The sequence below is a fragment of the Simochromis diagramma genome, unplaced genomic scaffold, assembly GCF_900408965.1.
Source record: "Simochromis diagramma unplaced genomic scaffold, fSimDia1.1 OVJJ01000457.1, whole genome shotgun sequence".
Lineage (NCBI taxonomy): Eukaryota > Metazoa > Chordata > Actinopteri > Cichliformes > Cichlidae > Simochromis > Simochromis diagramma.
In genome coordinates this window covers 1001023-1022847 of record NW_024387277.1, presented here as the reverse complement: position 1 = coordinate 1022847, position 21825 = coordinate 1001023, and the positions used below count along the sequence as shown (strand labels likewise).

At 41.6% G+C, this 21825-nt stretch overlaps 3 protein-coding genes across 3 annotated transcripts in view; 1 reads left to right on the top strand and 2 right to left on the bottom strand.

Annotated features, from left to right (window-relative positions):
• LOC120715726 (FH2 domain-containing protein 1-like) overlaps positions 1-11725 on the top strand; it is a 31633-nt gene extending 19908 nt beyond the window's left edge. The window contains exons 8-14 of the mRNA XM_040002821.1: positions 968-1038; positions 5562-5669; positions 6699-6769; positions 7041-7158; positions 7250-7414; positions 7918-8013; positions 8095-11725. Of these exons, the coding sequence (XP_039858755.1) occupies positions 968-1038; positions 5562-5669; positions 6699-6769; positions 7041-7158; positions 7250-7414; positions 7918-8013; positions 8095-10488 (3023 nt within the window). The 3' untranslated portion in view covers positions 10489-11725. The remainder of the gene's footprint in view (positions 1-967; positions 1039-5561; positions 5670-6698; positions 6770-7040; positions 7159-7249; positions 7415-7917; positions 8014-8094) is intronic.
• LOC120715727 (tripartite motif-containing protein 16-like) lies at positions 2064-20665 on the bottom strand. Its single transcript, XM_040002822.1, has 2 exons — positions 20341-20665; positions 2064-4944 (listed from the first exon to the last, which is right to left on the bottom strand). Exon 2 carries the CDS (start codon positions 4921-4923, stop codon positions 3253-3255), a length of 1671 nt encoding a protein of 556 aa, XP_039858756.1. The 5' UTR covers positions 4924-4944; positions 20341-20665; the 3' UTR covers positions 2064-3252.
• LOC120715728 (tripartite motif-containing protein 16-like) lies at positions 15137-20346 on the bottom strand. Its single transcript, XM_040002823.1, has 2 exons — positions 16308-20346; positions 15137-15355 (listed from the first exon to the last, which is right to left on the bottom strand). The coding sequence occupies exon 1, from the start codon at positions 20316-20318 to the stop codon at positions 18642-18644; it is 1677 nt and encodes a 558-aa protein (XP_039858757.1). The 5' UTR covers positions 20319-20346; the 3' UTR covers positions 15137-15355; positions 16308-18641.
• Positions 20666-21825: the final 1160 nt, after the last annotated feature.

Here is a 21825-nt window from a genome sequence, read left to right as displayed (position 1 = left end):
AATTTTACATTAAAAAAAAAAAAAAGTAACGTTTGACTCCTGACACTGGGATCAGGGCACTGAGGTAAAGTGGGGTTTGGTCAAATATACAATAAATAATAGGTGTTAAAAGTTGCATAGAGCATGTTTATAGTTACACTCTGAGATGCAGCTCATTGCTGCTGCTGAACCTTATCTCTGTGTCTCGGCAATGAACAAACAACAAAGAAATCACACCGACTCGCATCCATCAAAAACATTAAAAACCTCCAGAAAAGTTATTTTTCTTGACTCCAAACATAAGGTTCTGTTTGGGGTCGTCATCAGTGATGACATCGATCTCAGAGGATTCATTTAGCTTCAGAATCACCACGCAGAGGTGTAACCAAGAAGCTTCTAGAAACACTTTCACAGATTTAGCAGATTCTGTTACACAGATTGTGTTACAATGTCTCAGAATCAGTACTTTCACCTTTATGTGAAGGAGTGAGCCGTTTGATTCAGAAGTTGTAAAAAAAGAAAGAAAGAAAAGAGATCTGTGTATGAAACTCTGGAATATTTTTTAACAAAAATAAAATAATAATAAAAAAGATGAAAAGAAATAAAACACAATAAATCTGGACTGAATGTCGTTGGTGCAGAAATACCTGCAGTAAAGCCTTCTCCTCCTCGTTTACACCCTCCACCCAATACAGACTAACACCTTCAGTATTTTTAGCAGTGTGTGTGTGAACTTGATAACTGCCTGAACTGTTAACTAACCTTCCACATGCTAACACTGCATGTGATAATACAGCAAACCCAGTGGGATTTTAGCACCATAAGCTTATGTTATCTGTATCTTTACTGCACAGGTTTTGTGTTTTTTCTCTCTTTACTCTCTTTTTACACAGTTATTTCCAGCAGGTGATGCTTTTGCATTAGTTTATCCTTTATGTACTGACACAAATGAAGACATCATTTCTTTTACTTTGTCTCCGTCCTCCAGAATTAATGTGTTGCGAGGAGCTCCATGCTGTTCTCCACCTGGTGCTGCAGGCCGGAAACCTCCTTAACGCTGTGAGTAGGAAAAAAAACATTGTACAGCATCAATGAATAATTAGATGAGGGAGAAAAAAGTGGATAGATGGTGGAAGAAGAAAAAGAAATACAAGAAGGAAGAAGAGGCAACAAAAGGCTTTTTAGTTTCCACCCTTTATTTCCGTGACAGTAAGTTAATATTAGAATTCTGGTTTATTTCCTGTTTCTGTACATAACCTAAAACTTTGCATGGACACTTTTTTTAGAGTGAGTCAAGATGAAAAATCAGACGTAATATACTCTTTTTAAAAACACTCGCATATATTAATACGAGTGTCAAGTGGTCACTGGAGGCTGGCTCCAAAATTGAGTCAGTCCCCAAAAAACTCATGTTTAAATGTTCAACTTTAGATCAGAATTAAACATGTTTACTGTGTGCTACAAATAGATTTAGATTCATATCTACAGTTTTAACCATGAGATTAACTGTAACTTTGGCTACGTTCACACTGCAGATAAAATCTGACAGCAAACGCGCTCTAGTGTGAACCCTCAAAGTGGCCCGCATGTGCAAAAGAAGACGTCACACACAACGCGCTCTGTTTAGACCCAGACTGAACAGTATTGTTTGACTGATGGCCCTTAATATAAAGACTTGTTTCAGACTTTACGTTTCCCAATTTTGCTTTAAATTATAAAGTTATTGTGTTATTTACATATGGCCTAATAATGATCCTTATTGCTGTTTTAGAGGAGCGGTGCTTCAAAGGATAGTTGCAGATTTCTCTCAGAATCTGCAGGTTATACAGTACAAATAAAATGTTCATGTTTCTCCAACGTTGTCTTCCCAACAGTTTCTCTGGATGGACAGGAAGCGTTCGCGATGTCTTCTCCGGCGCTGATAATCGGCGTCTGTCTTGTGTCAGTGACGTAAAAGACGGATTTAATGCGACGTGGCCGTTCAAACAGCAGTCGCTTTCTAAAACATCAGATATGTATCGGATTCAGTAGCACATACGAAAGTGACCCAGATCGGATTTGAAAATATTGGATTTGTACCGTTCACACTGTCATACCATGATCGGATATGGGTCGCATAGGGTCAGAAAAGTCGGATTTGATGCGCTTTCGCCTGCAGTGTGAACGTAGCCTTAGACTTCAAGTTATCATCCAAATATAGGCTCTTGTTTTAAAAACTGACATGATGGCGGCCAAAACCGTGCGTGACAGCATGGTGGCTAAATCCATCATTTAATTACAGTCAGGGTATCACTATGAACAATTTATCACTCACAAATTGATTGGAAATAATATAGTGTCTTCTAAAGGTTTTAAATTTCAAAATGATTTGTTTTTAATTCATAACTGTTGGTTGTCTTATACACAGTGTGGACCAATGACATGCATTCATTGGTGAACAGATGCAGAAATCAGACTCGTGCAAAATGTAACAGTGACTGAAAATGATGAAAGAAAATCATACAAAAACTATTTATGAATCTGAATAAAGTTCAAATTGTGGATCTAAACAAAATTTTATGCATAAAACAGGTTGGTGCACTAAATTAAGCAGCCTCCAAAGAGGATATTCTAATCAAGTTATTAATTTTGAACAACATGGAAATAACGATATGATCAACACAGCTACACATTAATTAATAAAATCAGAGTATGCTGTATGTATATGTAGGCATAATTAAAGGTGAAAGAAAATTAATCCCAAATAACTGCAAATTCATTAATGAGCATAAAAAGCTGCATTTATCAATGTAAAAAACTCAAAGCAAGCTGTTTCTTGAACTGATTGATTATTTCAACAAACACAAATATATGTAAATGTAATGAAAATTGTCTTTGTTCAAACAAAGTCAGTTATTAATTAGACAATAAATGATAAGATATCAAAATAGTATCTGTAAAGTGTGACTGACAGGAAACTGCACAACGATGAGTTCTCTGCAAAAATGTGGAGACCAAAGAAACTGCAAACTAAAACAGACATTTTAACCAACATTGTTTTGTAAGTAAATCAACATTTCACTGCATAATAATGAGAATATGCCCACATGCTATCCACTCTAATAATAATGCCTAAGGGAAGCATGTACATGTACATGGACTAGTGTAGAGAGGGATCCCATGTCAGAGGCAACAAAGTGGGCATTAGTGACAATGTGGTCTGAGCAACAATGATGGAGACCAAAGGAAAGTCAAAACTAAATCGCATTTTAATCAACTATCCCTCAGTGACATTTATTTCAGTTTAATGAATTCTGCAGAGACGCCCTCAAAAGATAAAAGTCCAGCATAGAGCGGCTGAGTGAATGTGGTCTGGACTCTGTGGAGGAGAGTCATGGTTTCAGAGACTCTGTAGAAAGACAGAATACCTGCTCTGTGATCCAGGTACACTCCTACTCTGGAGGACCGAGGACCTGAGAGGACAGTTCGGACTTTCTTGTGCCAAAATTTAAAACTTCCTGAGTACCAATGTAATGCCCAAGATTTGTTATTGTATCCAAATACACATTCATCGCCCCTCCCTGCTCTGCTGATATTCTTGTATGCGACTGCAACATAAACTTCTCTCCCTCTCCACTCCACCTCCCAGTAACAACGTCCAGTCAGACTCTCTCTACTCAGGACCTGAGAATAATCAGTGAATCTGTCTGGATGATCAGAATAAGACTGTTGTTGGTTCATTCTTGTTGCTTTTCTGTTCCCTTCAGATAATAACAGATGTCTGTGTGCTGTGTTTGGATCCAGTGTGATTTCACGTGAATATTTTAAGAATTCAGCTCTGGTCTTTGGCTCTGCTGGTGACAGTAAAACATCCACTTCAGTGACTGTCAGTGAGATGTTTGTCCATTCCTCTCTCAGAATGTCCTGTAGTTTATCTCTGGTCTCTGACACAGCTGCTGTCACATCCTCAAAGTAGCTCAGAGGACGAATATTGATGCTGGATGAGTGTGTAGACTCACTGAGTGCTGACAGTGAGGGGTAGTTGTGTAGAAACTGGTTGTGATCCTCTGAGTGTGAGAGCTGCTCCAGCTCGCCGTCTTTCCTCTTCAGCTCAGCGATCTCCTGCTCCAGCTTCTCCTGAAGCTCTTTGACTCGACTCACTTCAGTTTCCTGCTGGGATCTGACCTGCTGCTTCACATCAGAGCTTCTTTTCTGGATGAGACGGATCAGCTCAGTGAACATCTTCTCACTGTCCTCCACTGCTTTATCAGCAGAGCCATTGATGGCCTCCACCTCCTGTTGAAGCAGCTTCACATCTTTCTCTCGCTCCTGGATTCTCTGCTGGATGTTTAGTCGTCTCACCTCGAGCTCCTTCTGCTTCTCAGTCCTTTCTGCTGCAGCTGGGACTGTTTCATGGCCTTTATGTTCATCCATTGTGCAGAGATAACAGATACTCTGCTGATCAGTACGACAGAAAATCTTCATCACCTCATCATGACGAGAGCAGGTGTTGTCCTGGAGCTTCTTGGAGGGGGCCACCAGCTTGTGTTTCTTTAATGGAGCTGCATCATAGTGAGGTTGGAGGTGTTTCTCACAGTAAGAGGCCAGACAGACTAAACAGGACTTGATGGCTTTCAGCTTCCTCCCAGTGCAGACATCACAGGCCACATCTTCAGGTCCAGCATAGCAGTGATCAGCTGGAGCAGCTTGGAGTCCAGTCTTCTTCAGCTGCTCCACTAAAGCTGCTAACATGGTGTTTTTCTCCAGGACAGGCCTCGGTGTGAAAGTCTTCCTGCACTGAGGGCAGCTGTGGATTCCCTTCCTGTCCTCTTCATCCCAGAAACCTTTAATACAGTTCCTGCAGTAGCTGTGTCCACAGGTTGTAGTCACCGGATCCTTCAGTAAATCCAAACAGATGGAACAAGAGAAGGTTTCTCGGTCCAGCTGAACTCCTTTCTGCGCCATTTCTCCTCTCAGTGTCAGTGACTGTGTGAGTTTCTCTAATACTGATGCAATACAGGAAAAGATTTGGGTGTTTTTCATAAACAGGAAGTGGGAGTGGTTATGAGGCCTTGACTTATTCCAAGAGGAGAAGTGGTTTCAAGCAGACGGCGTGTGGTCATTTTTCACACAGCAGAGCACATTTAAAAATGTTTGTCTGTGTTAAATTGTTCGGAGGTTGATAGTACCTCAACAACTCTGCTTTTGAGGTACTACTTTTATTTCTGACGGTTTAGATTGCTAGTTTGAGCAGAAGTTGTATTTTAGTGTTAGATACTAAGATTATGTAAATAAGCTGTCATTTAAAATCTCAGGGTCTGAATGCATGCGCTCATTTGACTGTCATGACACAATGATTGCAGAAAAAGTGTATTTATGTTCATTTAATTGATAAATGTTTAACAGAATGAGCTGATAATTGGGCGATACATGTTAGGTGTACAGTCAAACTGGAGACTTGCTGTCTCTACTCTCTCTTATCAGGTAGACTATGGAGACCAACTGCTTTGTGGGAAATGTATTTTTATAGTTTCAGATTCTGTTGTGCAAGTGTTTGAATGTTCACCACTATGAGTTTAATTTCTGTGCTATGTGCGTTGCAGGGAGGGTATGCAGGAAACGCAGTAGGCTTCAAGCTGTCGTCCCTCCTGTCTCTGGCTGACACCAAAGCTAACAAACCAGGCATGAACCTGCTGCACTTTGTCGCTCTGGTGAGTAACGTCATTGTTCATTTCATTTTTGCACATACACCAGTGTGGCTGAAGTCACAAAAACTGTTAAAGTGCTCCTTGGTTGTCAGGCACCATTGGTGAATGAGATTCATCTGAATTTGATCAAGGTTCTGGATGTAGTCGGCTGTGCTGGTTGGCACTCATTGGCAGGAGGTCAGGGACACTACTTCCGAATGGGTAGGCTGGAGATGTGGTCCCTCTTTCTTTTTTTCTTTTTTTTTTAGGGAGGAAGACCCTAAAGACCCTATTTTTATGGGGAATCACACCTTTAGAGTTTCCAGGGAAGATCTATGCTATGATGTGGTTGTCATCCTGGTGTTGCTTTGGGTGTTTGCCATTGTTACAGGCTACTTGGTACCTGGACAACTGCAACCAGAGCTTGGTTCACATTACAGTCAATAAGTCATAGTTATTCCTGGAGAGTGGTGGACTCCGCCACTGCTGGTTTTGTACAGACTCTTTCAGATCTGGTGGTCTCAGAAACACGTCTCTCCTTTTTGCAGATGATACAATCCTTTTTTTGATTAATCTATTAATGAAATCAGCTCTTGAGACAGTAGGAGTTTGAAGCTCAGTGTGAAGTGGTTACAATGAAAATTAGCAGATCCACGTCTTAATGGTTTGAGTGGTGAAGAGAGACCTGAAGGGGAAGCTGTTGAGTAACTAGTTGATATAAATTCGAACCCTCAGAATAAAATTGCAGATACAACAGGTGGAAATTAGTTTATTCTGACAAGTTGTTGGTTCAGCTTCAGAGAGTGAGATGCTCAGTAGTTCAGGAGGGGCTCAGAATAGAGCTGCAGGCAAGTCCTACTGGTAGAAGGCCTAAACATGCTGGTGAGATTATGTCTTTAAGGTGATTTCATGCAATGTCTACCAGAAGGGGACCCTGGGGCAGAGAATGGGTCTCTTTATGTGGATTGAGAGCACCTCTGTACCACCAAAATGAGCAAGAGGAGGTAGCTGGAAAGAGGGGGTCTCATGTTTTGTTTTTTTGTTTTTCTATAGGAAGCCCATAAAAAAGATGAGAAGCTCTTGGAGTTTCCTCTCAAGCTGAGTCACATCCAGGCTGCAGCCAGGTCAGACATCACTTCATATTATTCACATATTAAATACTACAGTTGTCCACATACACCACTACATTTCTCCATCAACCTGTTTGGTGGGGATTTATTTATTATACTCCTTCTTTCCATCATTTTATTACATCTCTACAGAATCTGAGTGAACACCGCCCCCTGCTGGTTTCTTTTCAGTCCTTCATTTGATACTTAAATTACACCAGACACAAAATGAATGAAACCAAAGCAGAAATGAGGCTACATGGATTTGTTTTCCTTCCTTTGGTAGGATCTCATTGGAAACATTGGATGCTGAGCTGCATTTGCTGACATCTCGCACACACTCAGTGGAGGAGAGCATCCAGAGAGACACAGAGCTGCTGCAGCAACTGGACAGCTTTCTGCAGGTAACACACATAGCAGTATTTTAGTTTTATATAATCTTTAAATAAGTGTGTAGTTTAAAAAATTATTTTGTGCCTATTATGTTTGTCTCAGCATGCCACATCATCTCTCTGCTCACTCCGTGGCAGTCGGCAACAGCTAAAGAGGGAAGGCAGCGAGCTGATCGACTTTTTCTGCGAGGACAGAGACACTTTCAGGCTGGACGACTGTTTCAGCATCTTCCACACCTTCTGCTCCAGGTTCACAAATGCTGTCAAGGTACAACTATGAATGCAAATCCATTACACGAGCTGTACAACAATCCACACAAGATCCAGTAGATGTGGTTAAAACTGTTGGTATACTTCAACTGATACATTAGTCTTCATCCCATATTTCATAACGCTTCTGATTTACAGTGAAACATATTAGTTTCTAAACCTTCTGTTTTGTGTGATTGCCAACAATTTCACCATTCTTTTTGGCTCAAGTGTGTCTCTATTGCCTCTGAGTAGTTTGAATTCCCAAACCCTTCTCTCACGATGAGCTGTTGACAGAGACACAAATACCAGACCATAAATCAGGCATAAGAGGAGAAGCTGCATTTAAGGCCCAAGGGTTCACAGTTTGTTTTATTTTTTGATTTTTTTTGTTTGCTTTGATCTGTGCATCAGGATCTGATGCACACAGGAATTTTTTTTCAACATGCATAATATCTGTAGGCTATGGAGGACCAGAAGAGTCACGCGCATCAGGAAAATAACTTCTTTCTCTTTTTGAAGGAGAACATGGAGAGGGAGGCGAAGGAGGCGGCTCGTCGTCAGCGGATACAAGAGCTGGAGGAAAAGAAGAGGCACTCCTGGGCTGGAGGAGAAAAGGTAGGATGACGTACGCAGACACTGTAAAACAAAGTCAATCAAAGATGTCTAATGATGATCCACTCTCTGTTCCCGTTATAGGTGGATGGAGTCTTTGGGCTGCGCTGCCACAGTGAGCTTGACATGTCCACTGCTTTGTCGCGGCATGACGAGGCCGGACTGTTGATGGAGCTCCTGACCCCTAGGTCCCACCCTCGCTCACCAGTGAACAACTCCCACAGTCCTCTGGGACGTGCTGTGAGCTTACGTCGTTCCCGAAAGTCTCCATCCTGCTCACCATCTATTGCTGCTGAGCAGGAACTAAGCACTTTCCTGGAAAAGGCGACTGATCGCAAAAACATTCAGCAAAGAGGCAAAGGGAGCAGTTTTCCATCTCCCTCAAGTCCAGGATTCCCAGTGTCCACCCAGACGGCACCACAAAACTCCTCATCACCTTCCAAAAGGAGTCCAAAAAACAAAAACCATGCAACTGCCACTTACCTCAGCCAAAATGCTACCCAGACGTGTGCAAATGCCACTAATCCTGCAAATGAACTTGCAGTCAAACCTACCTCTGACTCAAACCAGCAATCTGAACACAACAACAAAAGCAGCAGTGATCAACCTGGCATGGGTTTAAGCAGCCATGCAACACTTACAACAAGCAAACCAAAAGATGTTGAACTGGTTTTAACTCAGCAGACTGACTGCACTGATAAGAGCTTTCAGCAGAGCACCACTGCTACAGGAAACATGGTGGTGGTTTTAGACAAATGCACGTTGGTTCCTGAGCTAAAAGTGTTTGGCAGTGGCGACACCCTCACAAGTCATAGCGAAAACAGACATGTCGGTCTTCATCAAGATGATGTGACAATCACAGATTTGGAAGAAGAGAAAGGGGATGAATTGCAAGTTGATAAGGTGCAGAATAATGGCCAACTGATTGTAAATCCAAAACAATCTGATGAGCAAGTCTGTGAGCTCAGCTCTTCTTCAACACCAAGAGAGGGCGATGAGGGGCAAGAGGATAAGGTGGTTGTATGGTGTGTGACGGGTGTGTGCGAGGCTACAAGTGACACACAAAGCACCTATGCAGAAACTGAAAAAGATCAGCATAAGGGTGACAACCAAGGAGGAAACAAACAAACTTCCTCTGCTTTAGCCAATGACATGCCTTCAGAACCTCAACCGGCCAATGAAAAACCAGTGCCTGTACCCATCAGCAGCCAACCAGTGCCTGTCCCCCGCTGTGATGACACATCACTGCTTGTTTCTTCCTCTGTGTGGCGCCCGAAAGAACCTCCAACACCTAATGTAGTGCCTGCTCTCACAGCAGATGCTTCTGAGAAAGATAAAGAACTGGAGGAAGAGGAAGAAGTGTCCACCAACAGGAACAGTGATGGAGTGACCGTCTCAAAACAATCAACAGAAGAGAAAAGCAAAAACAACATGGCTTCTAAAGACTCAACCAGTAAAACTGCAAAAGCAGCTTCTTCCACCAAAGTAAAAGCAGAACCAGCAACTCCATCTAAACTACCCAGCAAGAGCCTTCCTACGTCTAACGTCCAAACTAATGGGAAGAAACCTACGCCAAACACTATCTCTGCATCTGGCAAATCCAAATCTATCCGGACCCTCACAACCTCCGAGAACAAGGACATGAGGAGGGTTGTGCCAATATCCAGGACCAACAGAAGTCCATCCAGAATCAAACATACAGAGAAGAATCGAGGCTCCTCCAGCACCGCAGTGCCCACCAGTCTGACTCCTTCAAAACGAAGCAGTGCTTCCCCTCGACGAGTAGCGAGGCCTGCAAATGCTCCTTCATCCCGACAATCTGGGATCCCCAAGACTTTGGATCCAAAGGACTCAAAGAACCAGAATGTTTCAGGTACTCAGCCATCTGCCCGAGAACAGAACAAGGACTTTCAAGGAAAGATGTCCAGCCAAAAGCCCTTAATGAAACCTAAAGCCCAGCAGGAGGAGAAGATCTGTCGCTCCACACTGCGGGCACTCTCTCAGGGTGGAAGAAGTGGAGCAGGAGGCAGCGTCAGTGCTCCTGCCACTCCTTTGCGCAAAGCCACTAGCTCTTCGTCATCTGTGTTTCCGGGTTTTGCACGGAGCACAGCCTCTTCTTCTTTCAGACGTACTCACACCAACCTTGCTGTTCCTGCTGCTTCCCACTCCCCCAACATTGGGTCAGACCCCTCCCCCAAACCTTCTTCCAAGACCTCCTCCCCTGTTACCCCATCCAGCACCTTCTTGCCTATTACGCGATCAAGATCACTAAGAGTCCATGCGTCAGCAAGATCCTCAGATGTCCAAAAACTCTCCCCCTCCTCACAGAGGAAGTCTCAGAGCGTCAAATCATCTCCTCGTGCATCGCGCCACGACTTGCTGGCTCCCCCTAAAGGCCACAGACGGAATGACAGTGACAGTGACAAGTCCGCTCATTCTCAGGACTCGGTCTTGCCCACAAGGCCGCGCTGGAGATAAACTCTTGGTTGTTTTGTTTTGAGGATTTTTTCCTAATCACTCCTCCTTCAGGAAAGTCAGGAGATACACTCCATTATGAAATGTAGATACCTTTTAAAATGTTCAAGTTTAGTTTGAGTAACAAAGGAAGATACAATGAGATTGTCTCGTATGGATTTAAATCTTGTTTGTTACCTTGTTTGTTTGTTATTATAAGGTTTAAGTGCAGCGGAGCTGAAAAGTTCACTATGTTTTCTTTGTACTATATTGTCCTTGTAATGTACTTTAAACAACCACAGAGGGGAAAAAAAACTTGTTTTCAAGGTATATTTGTATTCTTTCTAAATCTATTAATTGAGAGTACATTCCAAGATTAATGACAATAATGACCTCTCCTCACGACCTCAGGAAAGCCGATGTCTTATCAGAAATCACAGACCTTTTTGTTTTGGTCAGAGTGAAGCTCTGAGATCTCTGGATGAGTCGGGAAATGACTACAGCCTGTGACGTGATTGCTAACAAGCTTTCAGTCAAAACCACACTAACACTAGCAGTTCTGAATAATTTGGTGGCCGTAGCCATGACTTGATCTCTCCTATTAGGCCTACAGACACTTGAGTCAGTCTGTCCGTTAATCCACAGACTAAAGGCTCCTACTATGAGAGTAAGGGGTACGCCGTATTGTATGAAAGAAACTATTACAACCAACATACAAACTGCAAATTTAAACACTGAATTGAAAGGAGGGGAGCTAAAAAACGGAGTGAATAAAATCTAATTTCATTTTATTTGTACTCCCTTTGAGTTATTCCTGTGGTACTTTTTTCCTTTTTGAAAGAGAAATATCTGCAGCTATAAAGATGTACATCTTTGGAGTATCCTGACAATTCTGCAGTTTTTAAAGGTCATGTGACTGAATGCCTTTTCGATTCACAAGCACCTTTAACTGCACGAACCGTGCTGCAGAATCTCTTTAATCCAAGCTGGACTTCTATAGAAATAATAATATTACTACAATACTAATTGTGTTTTTATAAAGCCTGACATAACTAATCTTTGAGAGCGGTGGTGTCTTTTTAAAAAAACACGATCAGTTTAAACGAGGAGATATTTATAACTCTGATTAAAAACAGACACTTTCTGTCTGACTTGGAAAATTCAAGTTGTGTTTTCATATGAGGACATTTTTATGTTTATCTGTCTTTATTTATGTATGTATGTGATGTTTCCCTACTAATTAATAAAGCATTGTTCCTCAGTCACTCTGCGCACTTCATTCAAAGACTGTATTGCACTTTTTCCTGCCAGAAGACAATGTTTTAATTGAAATAGACTGAAATATCTCGCTTCAAGTGGATGAATGTCTGGAAACATTCACTTTAAAACCAAGCACATTTGAAACTATATACACATTTCCTATTCTTACAGCTGCATTTTGTATCTAATCTTGAGCAGAACGTCTGTGTGTCTGCACCTCTCATTAATTCTGGTCTTGTATCATATTTAAAACAGAGAAACTAAAGCAATCGAGACCATCATCAATCTCAAAATCATCCATTTTTATAGTTCTTAGAGTTCAAGAAACAAGCACAAATGTGTTTTTGCTTCTAGGTTTTCTGTAGTGATGTAACAACGCTGAAGCTAAAGTAACTGTAGTGATTTGTGTAGAGGAAAACGTCTCTGTGGCAACATCACTGCCAACGTGTTCATCTTGAATGTGTTATTAGAGTTAAAAAAAAACCTTTACAAGTATCTTTGATTTCTTTAAACACTGTAATAAGAATTGTGCTTTCAGGCGTTACTGCTGTTCTCTGAATATTTGTCAAGTCTAAAACCTTCTCTGTAACCCCTACAGATGGCTGTGTGTAGAAAATCCCAGTAGTTTCTGAAATACTCAGAGCAGCCTGTGTAATGCCAACAACCAAAGCTGTTAAACTTCTTTTCCATATCTACGTCCATAAATGCGTGGAGCTACTGCTATGTGATTGGCTAATTAAATATTTGCATTGGTGAGCAGTTGTACAGGTTTACCTAATATAATCTTTCATTATCTCGTTTACAAACCCATCAATCTACATCATGTGTGTCAAACCCGAGGCCTGCGGGCCACATCTGGCCCAACGTATATTTATATCCGGCCCACGAGATCATTTCTATATAGATTCAGAGTCGACTGCAGAGGTGCCCATTGTGTCCCAGTCAAACAGTGCTCAGCAGTTATTAGGTAAGATGACGTCTTTCTGTAGTTCATTATTCTAACAAGCAAAAAGTATTAAAGTGATGTTTACGTTGTGTATTTCAGACGGTGAGATGCAGAAACTGCAGGCCACAGGAGAAATGTAGTTTTCTGTAGTATACACTGAGATGTTATGCTTGGAGAAAACTCTCCTGAGTTTCTCTGATACACCGGCTACATAGGGGATGACAATGTTGTTGCGTCTGTCCTTCTTATCCTCCCTCGCTGGTGTCTGATCTTCTTTTCTGTGCCTCCTTGCTGACTTTAAGAACGCCCATTTAGGATAGCCGCACGTTTTGAGTGCTTCCTTTACATGTGTGTGTTCCTTCTTTTTTCCTTCAGGCTTAGAGGGAGCATGACATCCCAGTGTATTTCAGACCCAGCAACACGCTCAGACAAAAACTGGTTCACCCGAAAGACAAAACGCCAAAACACAAACTTAACAATGTGGTGTATGCTGTACAGTGCAGCAAGGAATGCCCAGACCTCTACATTGGAGAGACCAAACAGCCACTTCACAAGCGCATGGCACAACACAGAAGAGCCACCTCCACAGGACAAGACTCAGCAGTTCATCTGCATCTTAAGGATAAAGGACACTCTTTCGAGGATGCCAATGTTCACATTTTGGACAGAGAGGACAGATGGTTTGAAAGAGGAGTGAAAGAAGCCATCTATGTCCACTGTGAGCGACCATCTTTGAACAGAGGCGGGGGTTTACGACACCAACTCTCTGCCATCTATAATCCAGTTTTGAGATCTCTTCCCAGACGCCTTAACGCCCACTCACATCCTGGGCCATCTGACCTCAGGAATTCGCATGATAAGGTGGGGCCAGGTTTCACAATGAACACACCCGAAACTCTGGCTGATTGGGACCCACACCCAGTTTCACACCTTGGCTCAGGCGATTAGAGGATCATCAGGGGGTCCTTTTGTCCCTCTGTGGGGGGACACTCCCACTAGGTTTATATCTGGGACTCTCCACCATTTGACCTTAGAACTGAAGAAGCTTCTCGGATGGGAGGTGAAACGTCTTCAAGCAACTTAAAGAAGTCCAGACGCTTTTCTTTGCAAGCTCCTTTGACTACGATGACCTGGATGACTGAGAACCTTCACAGACACGTGAGCTTGAGTAGAAATACGGTTGCTGATTGGGTTTGTGAGATGACCACTGATTTAAGAACACAGTTGTGTGAAAGAAGCAAATACTTTATAGCTTACTGTCTTGCTGTGGATAAAAGTACAGACATGATGGACATTACACAGCTGGCCAGCTTCATCCGTGAAGTGAACTCCAATATGCCCGTTTCAGAGGAAATATTGGACATTAAATCGATGCACGATACAACGACAGGAAAAGACATGTTTGAAAACTTATGACGGTTATTAGAAGTTATTCTTTATTCTAAGTGTATTTATTCTGAAACAATATTCCTGTCTGTTTTTATTCATATTTATGTTCAAAAAACATTGTTTTAGTGTTTTCAATAAATGCTTACCCTGTTTGGCACCTCTGATCTACAGCAGCTGCATCCTTCACAGCCTTTGTGATACGGACTCTCCCTGGTGACCAGAAACAAGAGTCCTTCACCAGTCCTGTAAACCAATTGCAAATAATTTTGGATCCACCTCCACCCGAAAATCAACAACTGCAAATCATAGCATACTGGGGGGAAAGCAAAAAGAAGTCAACTAGTACTGCATTGCCAGTGGCACATATTCAGGCTTCAGTGGCAAAAGCACCATTTTCCATTTCAATTCATCAACTAATACAACATGCATGTGTTTAGACAGATTTGAAAGAAACAACAAGGCATGTTTAGTCCAGCGGGAAGCTGAAAGGGCATTACAGTTTTCAAAGACCTGACACGGTGCTTTGACAACTTGGCAATCATGTCAAATATTTGTCACTATAAGAATTTCCCCCTACATTACACAAGATAAGATAAGACTTTATTAATCTCTCAGGTGGGTTCCTCTGCGAAATTCTGTAAAGATTGGCACCCAAAAGGGGACTTGAAATGTTGCTGTACGAATGAGTATTACGGCCACATTAAGAGAAACTATTATAGATAACACTGAAAATAAAGTTTCAATTTTGAGATTAAAATCATAATTCAATTGAGAAAAAAGTCCAGATGTGGAGATTACAGTTGTTTCAAGACAAACTGCAACAGTTGCTGTACCCTCTGAGTTAATGTAATTGTGCTTCAGGATCCGTTTAGTCTCCATGCAGGAAATGATTTCTCTTTCACAAACACAGTGTGGTGATCAGCAATAGGTGAAAAGATGGTGTGGAAAGCTGCATCTCATCAAAAAAACACACCAAATGAAATCGAGGGTTACAGCATCAGGAAGGAAGTAATGAAGTACAAATACTTTGTTACTGTAATGATGTCACCGTTCACTGAGGACTCACACGCAGGACTCTTCACTTTGAGGAGAAATAGTTTATTACAGCAGGTATGTGTACAGACAGTGCAGGGAATTGTGCTATATACAAGTGTGACGGGGTCCAGGCTCCAGGAAATCCAAGGTGGGGAGGACAGGGAAAGCTTCTCTTCGCTCACTCACTGCTCGCTATAGCCACTCTCCAATCATTCAAAACTAAGGATCTGCTCCGGGAAAACAGGGCCACGTCCAGAGGAACTAAACACAGAGTGTACACATTAGAATGAAGGCACAGAAATAGCAAGAGTCTAATGCTAAGAGACCTTTAGGAGACCTTCATTACTTTAGGTTTAACACCTTTAAGGGGAGTTATTATTTTGTCACTGCGAGCCTCAAATCAAACTGCTTTGAGATTAAACAGTAACACATGGAATTCATTCCTGTTGGTGTATTAATCACCAGCAATATCACAGAAAAAGAAATAAAAGTGGCAAAACTATGTGTCATAGTCAGGGCTTCAAGTGTTTCCTTTTTCTTGCTTTTGGCCCAACGACTGATTGTAAAGCTCACATGTAAGTCTTCATGTTTTTAAATCAGATATTGGTTCTGTACATGTGACATTATGTATTTTCATATCCTGAAACGTGCTGCTAAACAAACTGAGGCAGACTAACTGTGCTATTTAAAGGTTGCAGGTTAGTGCAGGATAAACAGGTTAGTTTGCTGCAGAACAGTGTGTGACTGCTGCACAGTGGCTGTGGTTTCATGCTCAGTTTGGTTACATCAAGTGTAGCAGAGATGAATTTGAAGTTAAGATTCACTGAATTTCACCTTCATACCAGCTGAATAGTGTCTAATAAAAAGAGCATAAACAGTTTACTGTCAGTGTAGAGGATGGAAATCAGTTCAACTAATGAAACATCTGCTGACATCTGGTTGAATTCACTTGTGTAAATCCACAAAGAGCAGCAGGTCAGCTGATCACAGCCTGTACATTCAGAAAATCTACTGGAGCTCTCAGCAGTAATTATACTGAGTCGTGAATGTTTTCCCCACACTGAGCCGTTGCAACTGATTTTAGGGTTCCTCCACCTGCTGAATCCACTTTAACCCCTGACTGCCCATTTTACTGTTTAGAGGAAAAGTCACCTTCTACAATGTAGGCAACAAAAAATAGAGCCTTTTTCCTAGTGTAAGTCCAGAAACTCACCTCAGACATGTTGTTCTTTTCCTCACTCCACCGCAATCCTGGAGAAACGCCCCTCTCTGTAGCTTTGCTTCAGCATTTAATAGTGAGTGAGTCCTGCTCCCATGTCATTCCCTCCATGTCTCGCCTCGACCTTCATGATCCCTGCTATAAATCAAGTTTTCATTCAAATCAAACAAACATGTACTGAGTCAGCTTTTGGCTCCAACCTCTTTACACCGGCTGCTCGGCCTTGACAGCACAAGGTCCTGGACCACGTTTACACGTCTTCATAAGTTAACAGATGTGAAGTATTTTCACATACGGCCCTTAAAGCTTCTGTTAAAACGTTCCACAAAACTTGGTTTAATCAATGTGTGATGTTAAACTGAACCATCAGCTGATGGAAATGTTTATTATTAAACTCCTCGCCTTCATCTGTTTGAAGTTTAACAGGTACACGTCCTTCACTCAGAACATCCTCAAAAGCAGATGCAACAGATGCTGCTGCCTTGGTTTGAAGACACCTGCATGCATACTTAGAAAATCCATCTGTACATGTCAGTAAGTGTCTCACATTATCATTATCTGCTCAATATTCACCCATATCAGCCAAATCAGCCTCAAACTGTTTGTCAGTTCCACTAATCAAAACTCTGTTTCTGTGGAAAAGTCTTCTTGCTGGTTAATAACAAAGAAATAAACTGTTGGTAGATCCACTTTTTACAACGAATCATCCATCAATAAAAATCTAACTCAGTTCCAAAACAACAAATTCAACATTCATATAAAAAATCCAACCCTGCAGGGATCAAACATCTGATCAAACACCAGGGTTGGACACAGACTTTCTAATCTGACATCACAAAGTTATTCTGAAGCTGTAAATCTAATTAAAAACTCCCCAAAACTACTAAGAGAAAACCCTTAAAAGGTTCAGTGATAGAAGGAAAATCCTTTACATGTAAAATCAACAGAGGTTCCTGATAAACAGACTAATAAATGAAGAATAACTGAACAGTTTCTGTGTCATGAGTAAATTTCAGTGAGTATGAATCATCTCCAGGAAGTAAAAAGGGTTGGAGCTCAGCATCAGTCAGAAGAGGAAGATGAGGTGATGAAGAAGAGAGCGTTCAGTGGAAAAAGGCCAGTGAGTTCATGTAAATGCTGCTTCTGCTGTAAGAAACAGACCTAAAAGTGAACAAATGCTTCATGATTTTCATTTCTATCCATCATCTTGAACACTGACTATAAATGTGTTCACTTCATTATTGTGTGATTTGGTTTCTTCACGTGTCTCCTTCAGTGCAAATAAAGGACTGTTAGAGTGTGTGCTGTGTGTTTGTCTGAAGCATGACAATCCTTTCCAACAAGTATTTCCAGCTGTTTGTCTCCACTCTGCACTTTAGTCTTTCTTCCTGTCATGTCTGTGTTTGTCCACCAGGTGTCTCCCTCAGATCAATTTCTCCAAATCAGAAGCTTCAGATTTGTGGAGACGCTCTGCCTGCCAGACACAGCTCAGGGCAAAGAAACATGTCTATCCTCCACAATATACAGGCCTGTGTTATTTAGTTCAACAGTCCCCAACCTTTTTGTGTGTCACCGACCGGCTATTAAGGTGTTGTTGATAAATACAACAAAATAAAACCAGTATCGGTACAAAAAAATGTTTTCTTCTCTTGCTGCCTGGTCTGTCTGGGGCCCGGGGGTTGGGGAACACTGATTTGGTTTTTTATATTTAAATGTATAAATAAGTGAGTGTGATCAAGCTTTTCATCGCAAAAAGACATTAAATGTCGTCACTGTAGATACAATAATAATAATAATAATAATGATAATAATAATATCAAAAAGCTCAAGGATTAATTTTTTTGTTGCATTTTAAAAGTTCAAACCTCAAACACATTAAGTTTACAGTCATATATGATCAAGAAAATCAACAATCTTCACATTTCAGAAACTGGAAGCAGCTTTAAATGTGACTAAAATAATGATAAAACAATCAATTCTTTAATCATTGACTAACTGATGAATCACTGCAGCTCCAACATATTGTTGCATTTGACAACCCACTACAGCAACTACAGAATAAAACCACTAACCAGACTGATGACAGATTTCAAACATGCTGAATATGAAGAGTAGTATCATTTAAACTCACATGATTATCAGCCATAAGAACAAATTCAGATTTATATTGATGTAAGGTATATAAATGTAAGTACAGTTTGAATCAGTGCAATATTATTTTCACACATCAATGGACCACTGAACTTCTCAGCTTCTAAAATGTAAAGCCTCATTTAGAAACTACACAAGTACATATAATGGTCAGGGATCAACATGAACCTGTCTTCTCTATTTGACTTTAATCAACTCTGCAGTGTCTCCATCTCCATAAAGATAAAGTCCAGCATAGAGCGGCTGAGTGAATGTGGTCTGGACTCTGTGGAGGAGAGTCATGGTTTCAGAGGCGCTGTAGAAAGACAGAATACCTGCTCTGTGATCCAGGTACACTCCTACTCTGGAGGACCGAGGACCTGAGAGGACAGTTTGGAGATTGTTGTGCAGAAATTTATAACTGTTTGTGTCACAATGTAATGCCCAAGATTTGTCATTTTTTCCAAATACACATTCATTGCCAAACCCTGCTCTGCTGATATTCTTGTATGCGACTGCAACATGAACTCCTCTCCCTCTCCACTCCACCTCCCAGTAACAACGTCCTGTCAGACTCTCTCTACTCAGGACCTGCCAATAATATCTAGTGAATCTGTCTGGATGATCAGAATAAGACTGTTGTTGGTTCATAAATGTTACTTTTCTGTTTCCCTCAGATAATAACAGATGCATATTTGCTGTGTTTGGATCCAGTGTGATTTCATGTGAATATTTTAAGAATCCAGCTCTGGTCTTTGGCTCTGCTGGTGACAGTAAAACATCCACTTCAGTGACTGTCAGTGAGATGTTTGTCCATTCCTCTCTCAGAATGTCCTGTAGTTTATCTCTGGTCTCTGACACAGCTGCTGTCACATCCTCAAAGTAGCTCAGAGGACGAATATTGATGCTGGATGAGTGTGTAGACTCACTGAGTGCTGACAGTGAGGGGTAGTTGTGTAGAAACTGGTTGTGATCCTCTGTGTGTGAGAGCTGCTCCAGCTCGCCGTCTTTCCTCTTCAGCTCAGCGATCTCCTGCTCCAGCTTCTCCTGAAGCTCTTTGACTCGACTCACTTCAGTTTCCTGCTGGGATCTGACCTGCTGCTTCACATCAGAGCTTCTTTTCTGGATGAGACGGATCAGCTCAGTGAACATCTTCTCACTGTCCTCCACTGCTTTATCAGCAGAGCCATTGATGGCCTCCACCTCCTGTTGAAGCAGCTTCACATCTTTCCCTCGCTCCTGGATTCTCTGCTGGATGTTTAGTCGTCTCACCTCGAGCTCCTTCTGCTTCTCAGTCCTTTCTGCTGCAGCTGGGACTGTTTCATGGCCTTTATGTTCATCCATTGTGCAGAGATAACAGATACTCTGCTGATCAGTACGACAGAAAATCTTCATCACCTCATCATGACGAGAGCAGATGTTGTCCTGGAGCTTCTTGGAGGGGGCCACCAGGTTGTGTTTCTTTAATGGAGCTGCATCATAGTGAGGTTGGAGGTGTTTCTCACAGTAAGAGGCCAGACAGACTAAACAGGACTTGATGGCTTTCAGCTTCCTCCCAGTGCAGACATCACAGGCCACATCTTCAGTTCCAGCATAGCAGTGATCAGCTGGAGCAGCTTGGAGTCCAGTCTTCTTCAGCTGCTCCACTAAAGCTGCTAACATGACGTTTTTCTCCAGGACAGGCCTCGGTGTGAAAGTCTTCCTGCACTGAGGGCAGCTGTGGATTCCCTTCCTGTCCTCTTCATCCCAGAAACTTTTAATACAGTTCCTGCAGTAGCTGTGTCCACAGGGAATAGTCACTGGATCCTTCAGGAAATCCAAGCAGATGGAACAAGAAATTGTTTCACTCTCCAGCTGAACTCCTTTCTGCGCCATTTCTCCTCTCAGTGTCAGTGACTGTGTGAGTTTCTCTTCCTTATAACTGAAACTAGTCTGAGCTCTGATCTCAACAACATGTTTCTGCAGTGAATGGAGCCTGTCAGCTCTTACACGTCACCACATGTTGGTTACACCCATCTTCAAAGTGCAGATCTGAAGGGGAGGGAACCAGGAAACACGTGGACAGAGAGGAGGTGCTGTGTTTAAGAGCAGGAAGAAGAGGGAGGGTTATCAGGCTGTGCTTCACTCCAGGAAGAGGAGCAGTTAGAGAGTGAAACTGTGTGTTTAACCCTTTTTATTTACTGCTTCTTCTATATAAATAATTTTTAAAAATCCAGCTTTAATGAACACTGGACAGAAATGTCTCAGGTAACAATAACCGTCAGAACAGCAGAGGCTGCTGACCAAATCAAAGCATATGTAGAGAGCAGGGTTAGGTTAGCAGACATATGCTGGTTGCTTTTATTTATTTATTTATTGCTTTTATAGGCAGTAATCGATGTTGCTGTAACAGGATGAGAAGTAGATAAATGCCACTGCATTGCTTTGAACAGTCAGCAGAGTCTGCACATATAATTACAGATATTCCTGCAAAAAGTTAATTACTCAAAAGAATCTTGCATTTTACTTTGGTTTTGCATTTATAACAGCTGCTGCAACAGAAATAACCATGTTCTTTACATTAAAATAGCAACAAACCTTTCTGGAACAACTTTCAAGGTTCACGGCGAAGACAAAGATCTAATGACATGAAGACTCCAGTGAAACTTAAAGTATTAGGAACCAGTTTTAATGCGTGACCAACACATTTCCTCTTGTGGCCTTCACCAGGGTCATTGCTAAATACCCTTGTGATTGCGAAACGACTACTGGTCAAGTCAAAAAGGAGTGTATGGTAAATGACCAATGACCATGTGACAAGATCAAGCAAGCATTTTTCTGATCTCTTCACCGCTCAATGGTTTGTTGTCATATTGAACAAAATATTAGGTTCTCTTTGTATATTACACTCAGGCATCAGGAAAGAGTGGTAACTAGTTTATAGTTTTTAGCTAATGACATGTCAATCACAAGACATTGCTCAGAAAACGTGCAGATTCTCAGCTAGATCCACCTTCCACTCTTTACTTACAGTTTCAAAACAGCAAACAAACACACAAATAAGTTGAAGTAATTGTTTCCTGTATGACTTCACTGGTCTCGCATCAGTAAGGACTTTTGCTCCTTGTTGCTTGAGTTCATTGAGGTGGTGAGCACACATTTATCCCCAGACATGTCCATGTACACAAACATTAAACAACTTCTTTCTGACTTGTTTCACACTTTTGCACCACTTCAGAGGAATCCCCTTAACCTCAAATCACTGTTTTCTTAAGGTATGACTTACCTTCACAGCTGTGTGGATTACGCATCATGTCACAGAAGGTCCACAAGCATAGATGCACGTGTGTGTTCATGTCTGTAAGCTATTATTGTTTCATCTCACTGAAAGCACAAATGCCAT

Excerpts from the sequence above, each read along its gene's own strand:
- LOC120715727 (XM_040002822.1), bottom strand. The coding sequence starts at position 4,923 with ATGGCGCAGAAAGGAGTTCAGCTGGACCGAGAAACCTTCTCTTGTTCC.
- LOC120715728 (XM_040002823.1), bottom strand. The coding sequence starts at position 20,318 with ATGGCGCAGAAAGGAGTTCAGCTGGAGAGTGAAACAATTTCTTGTTCC.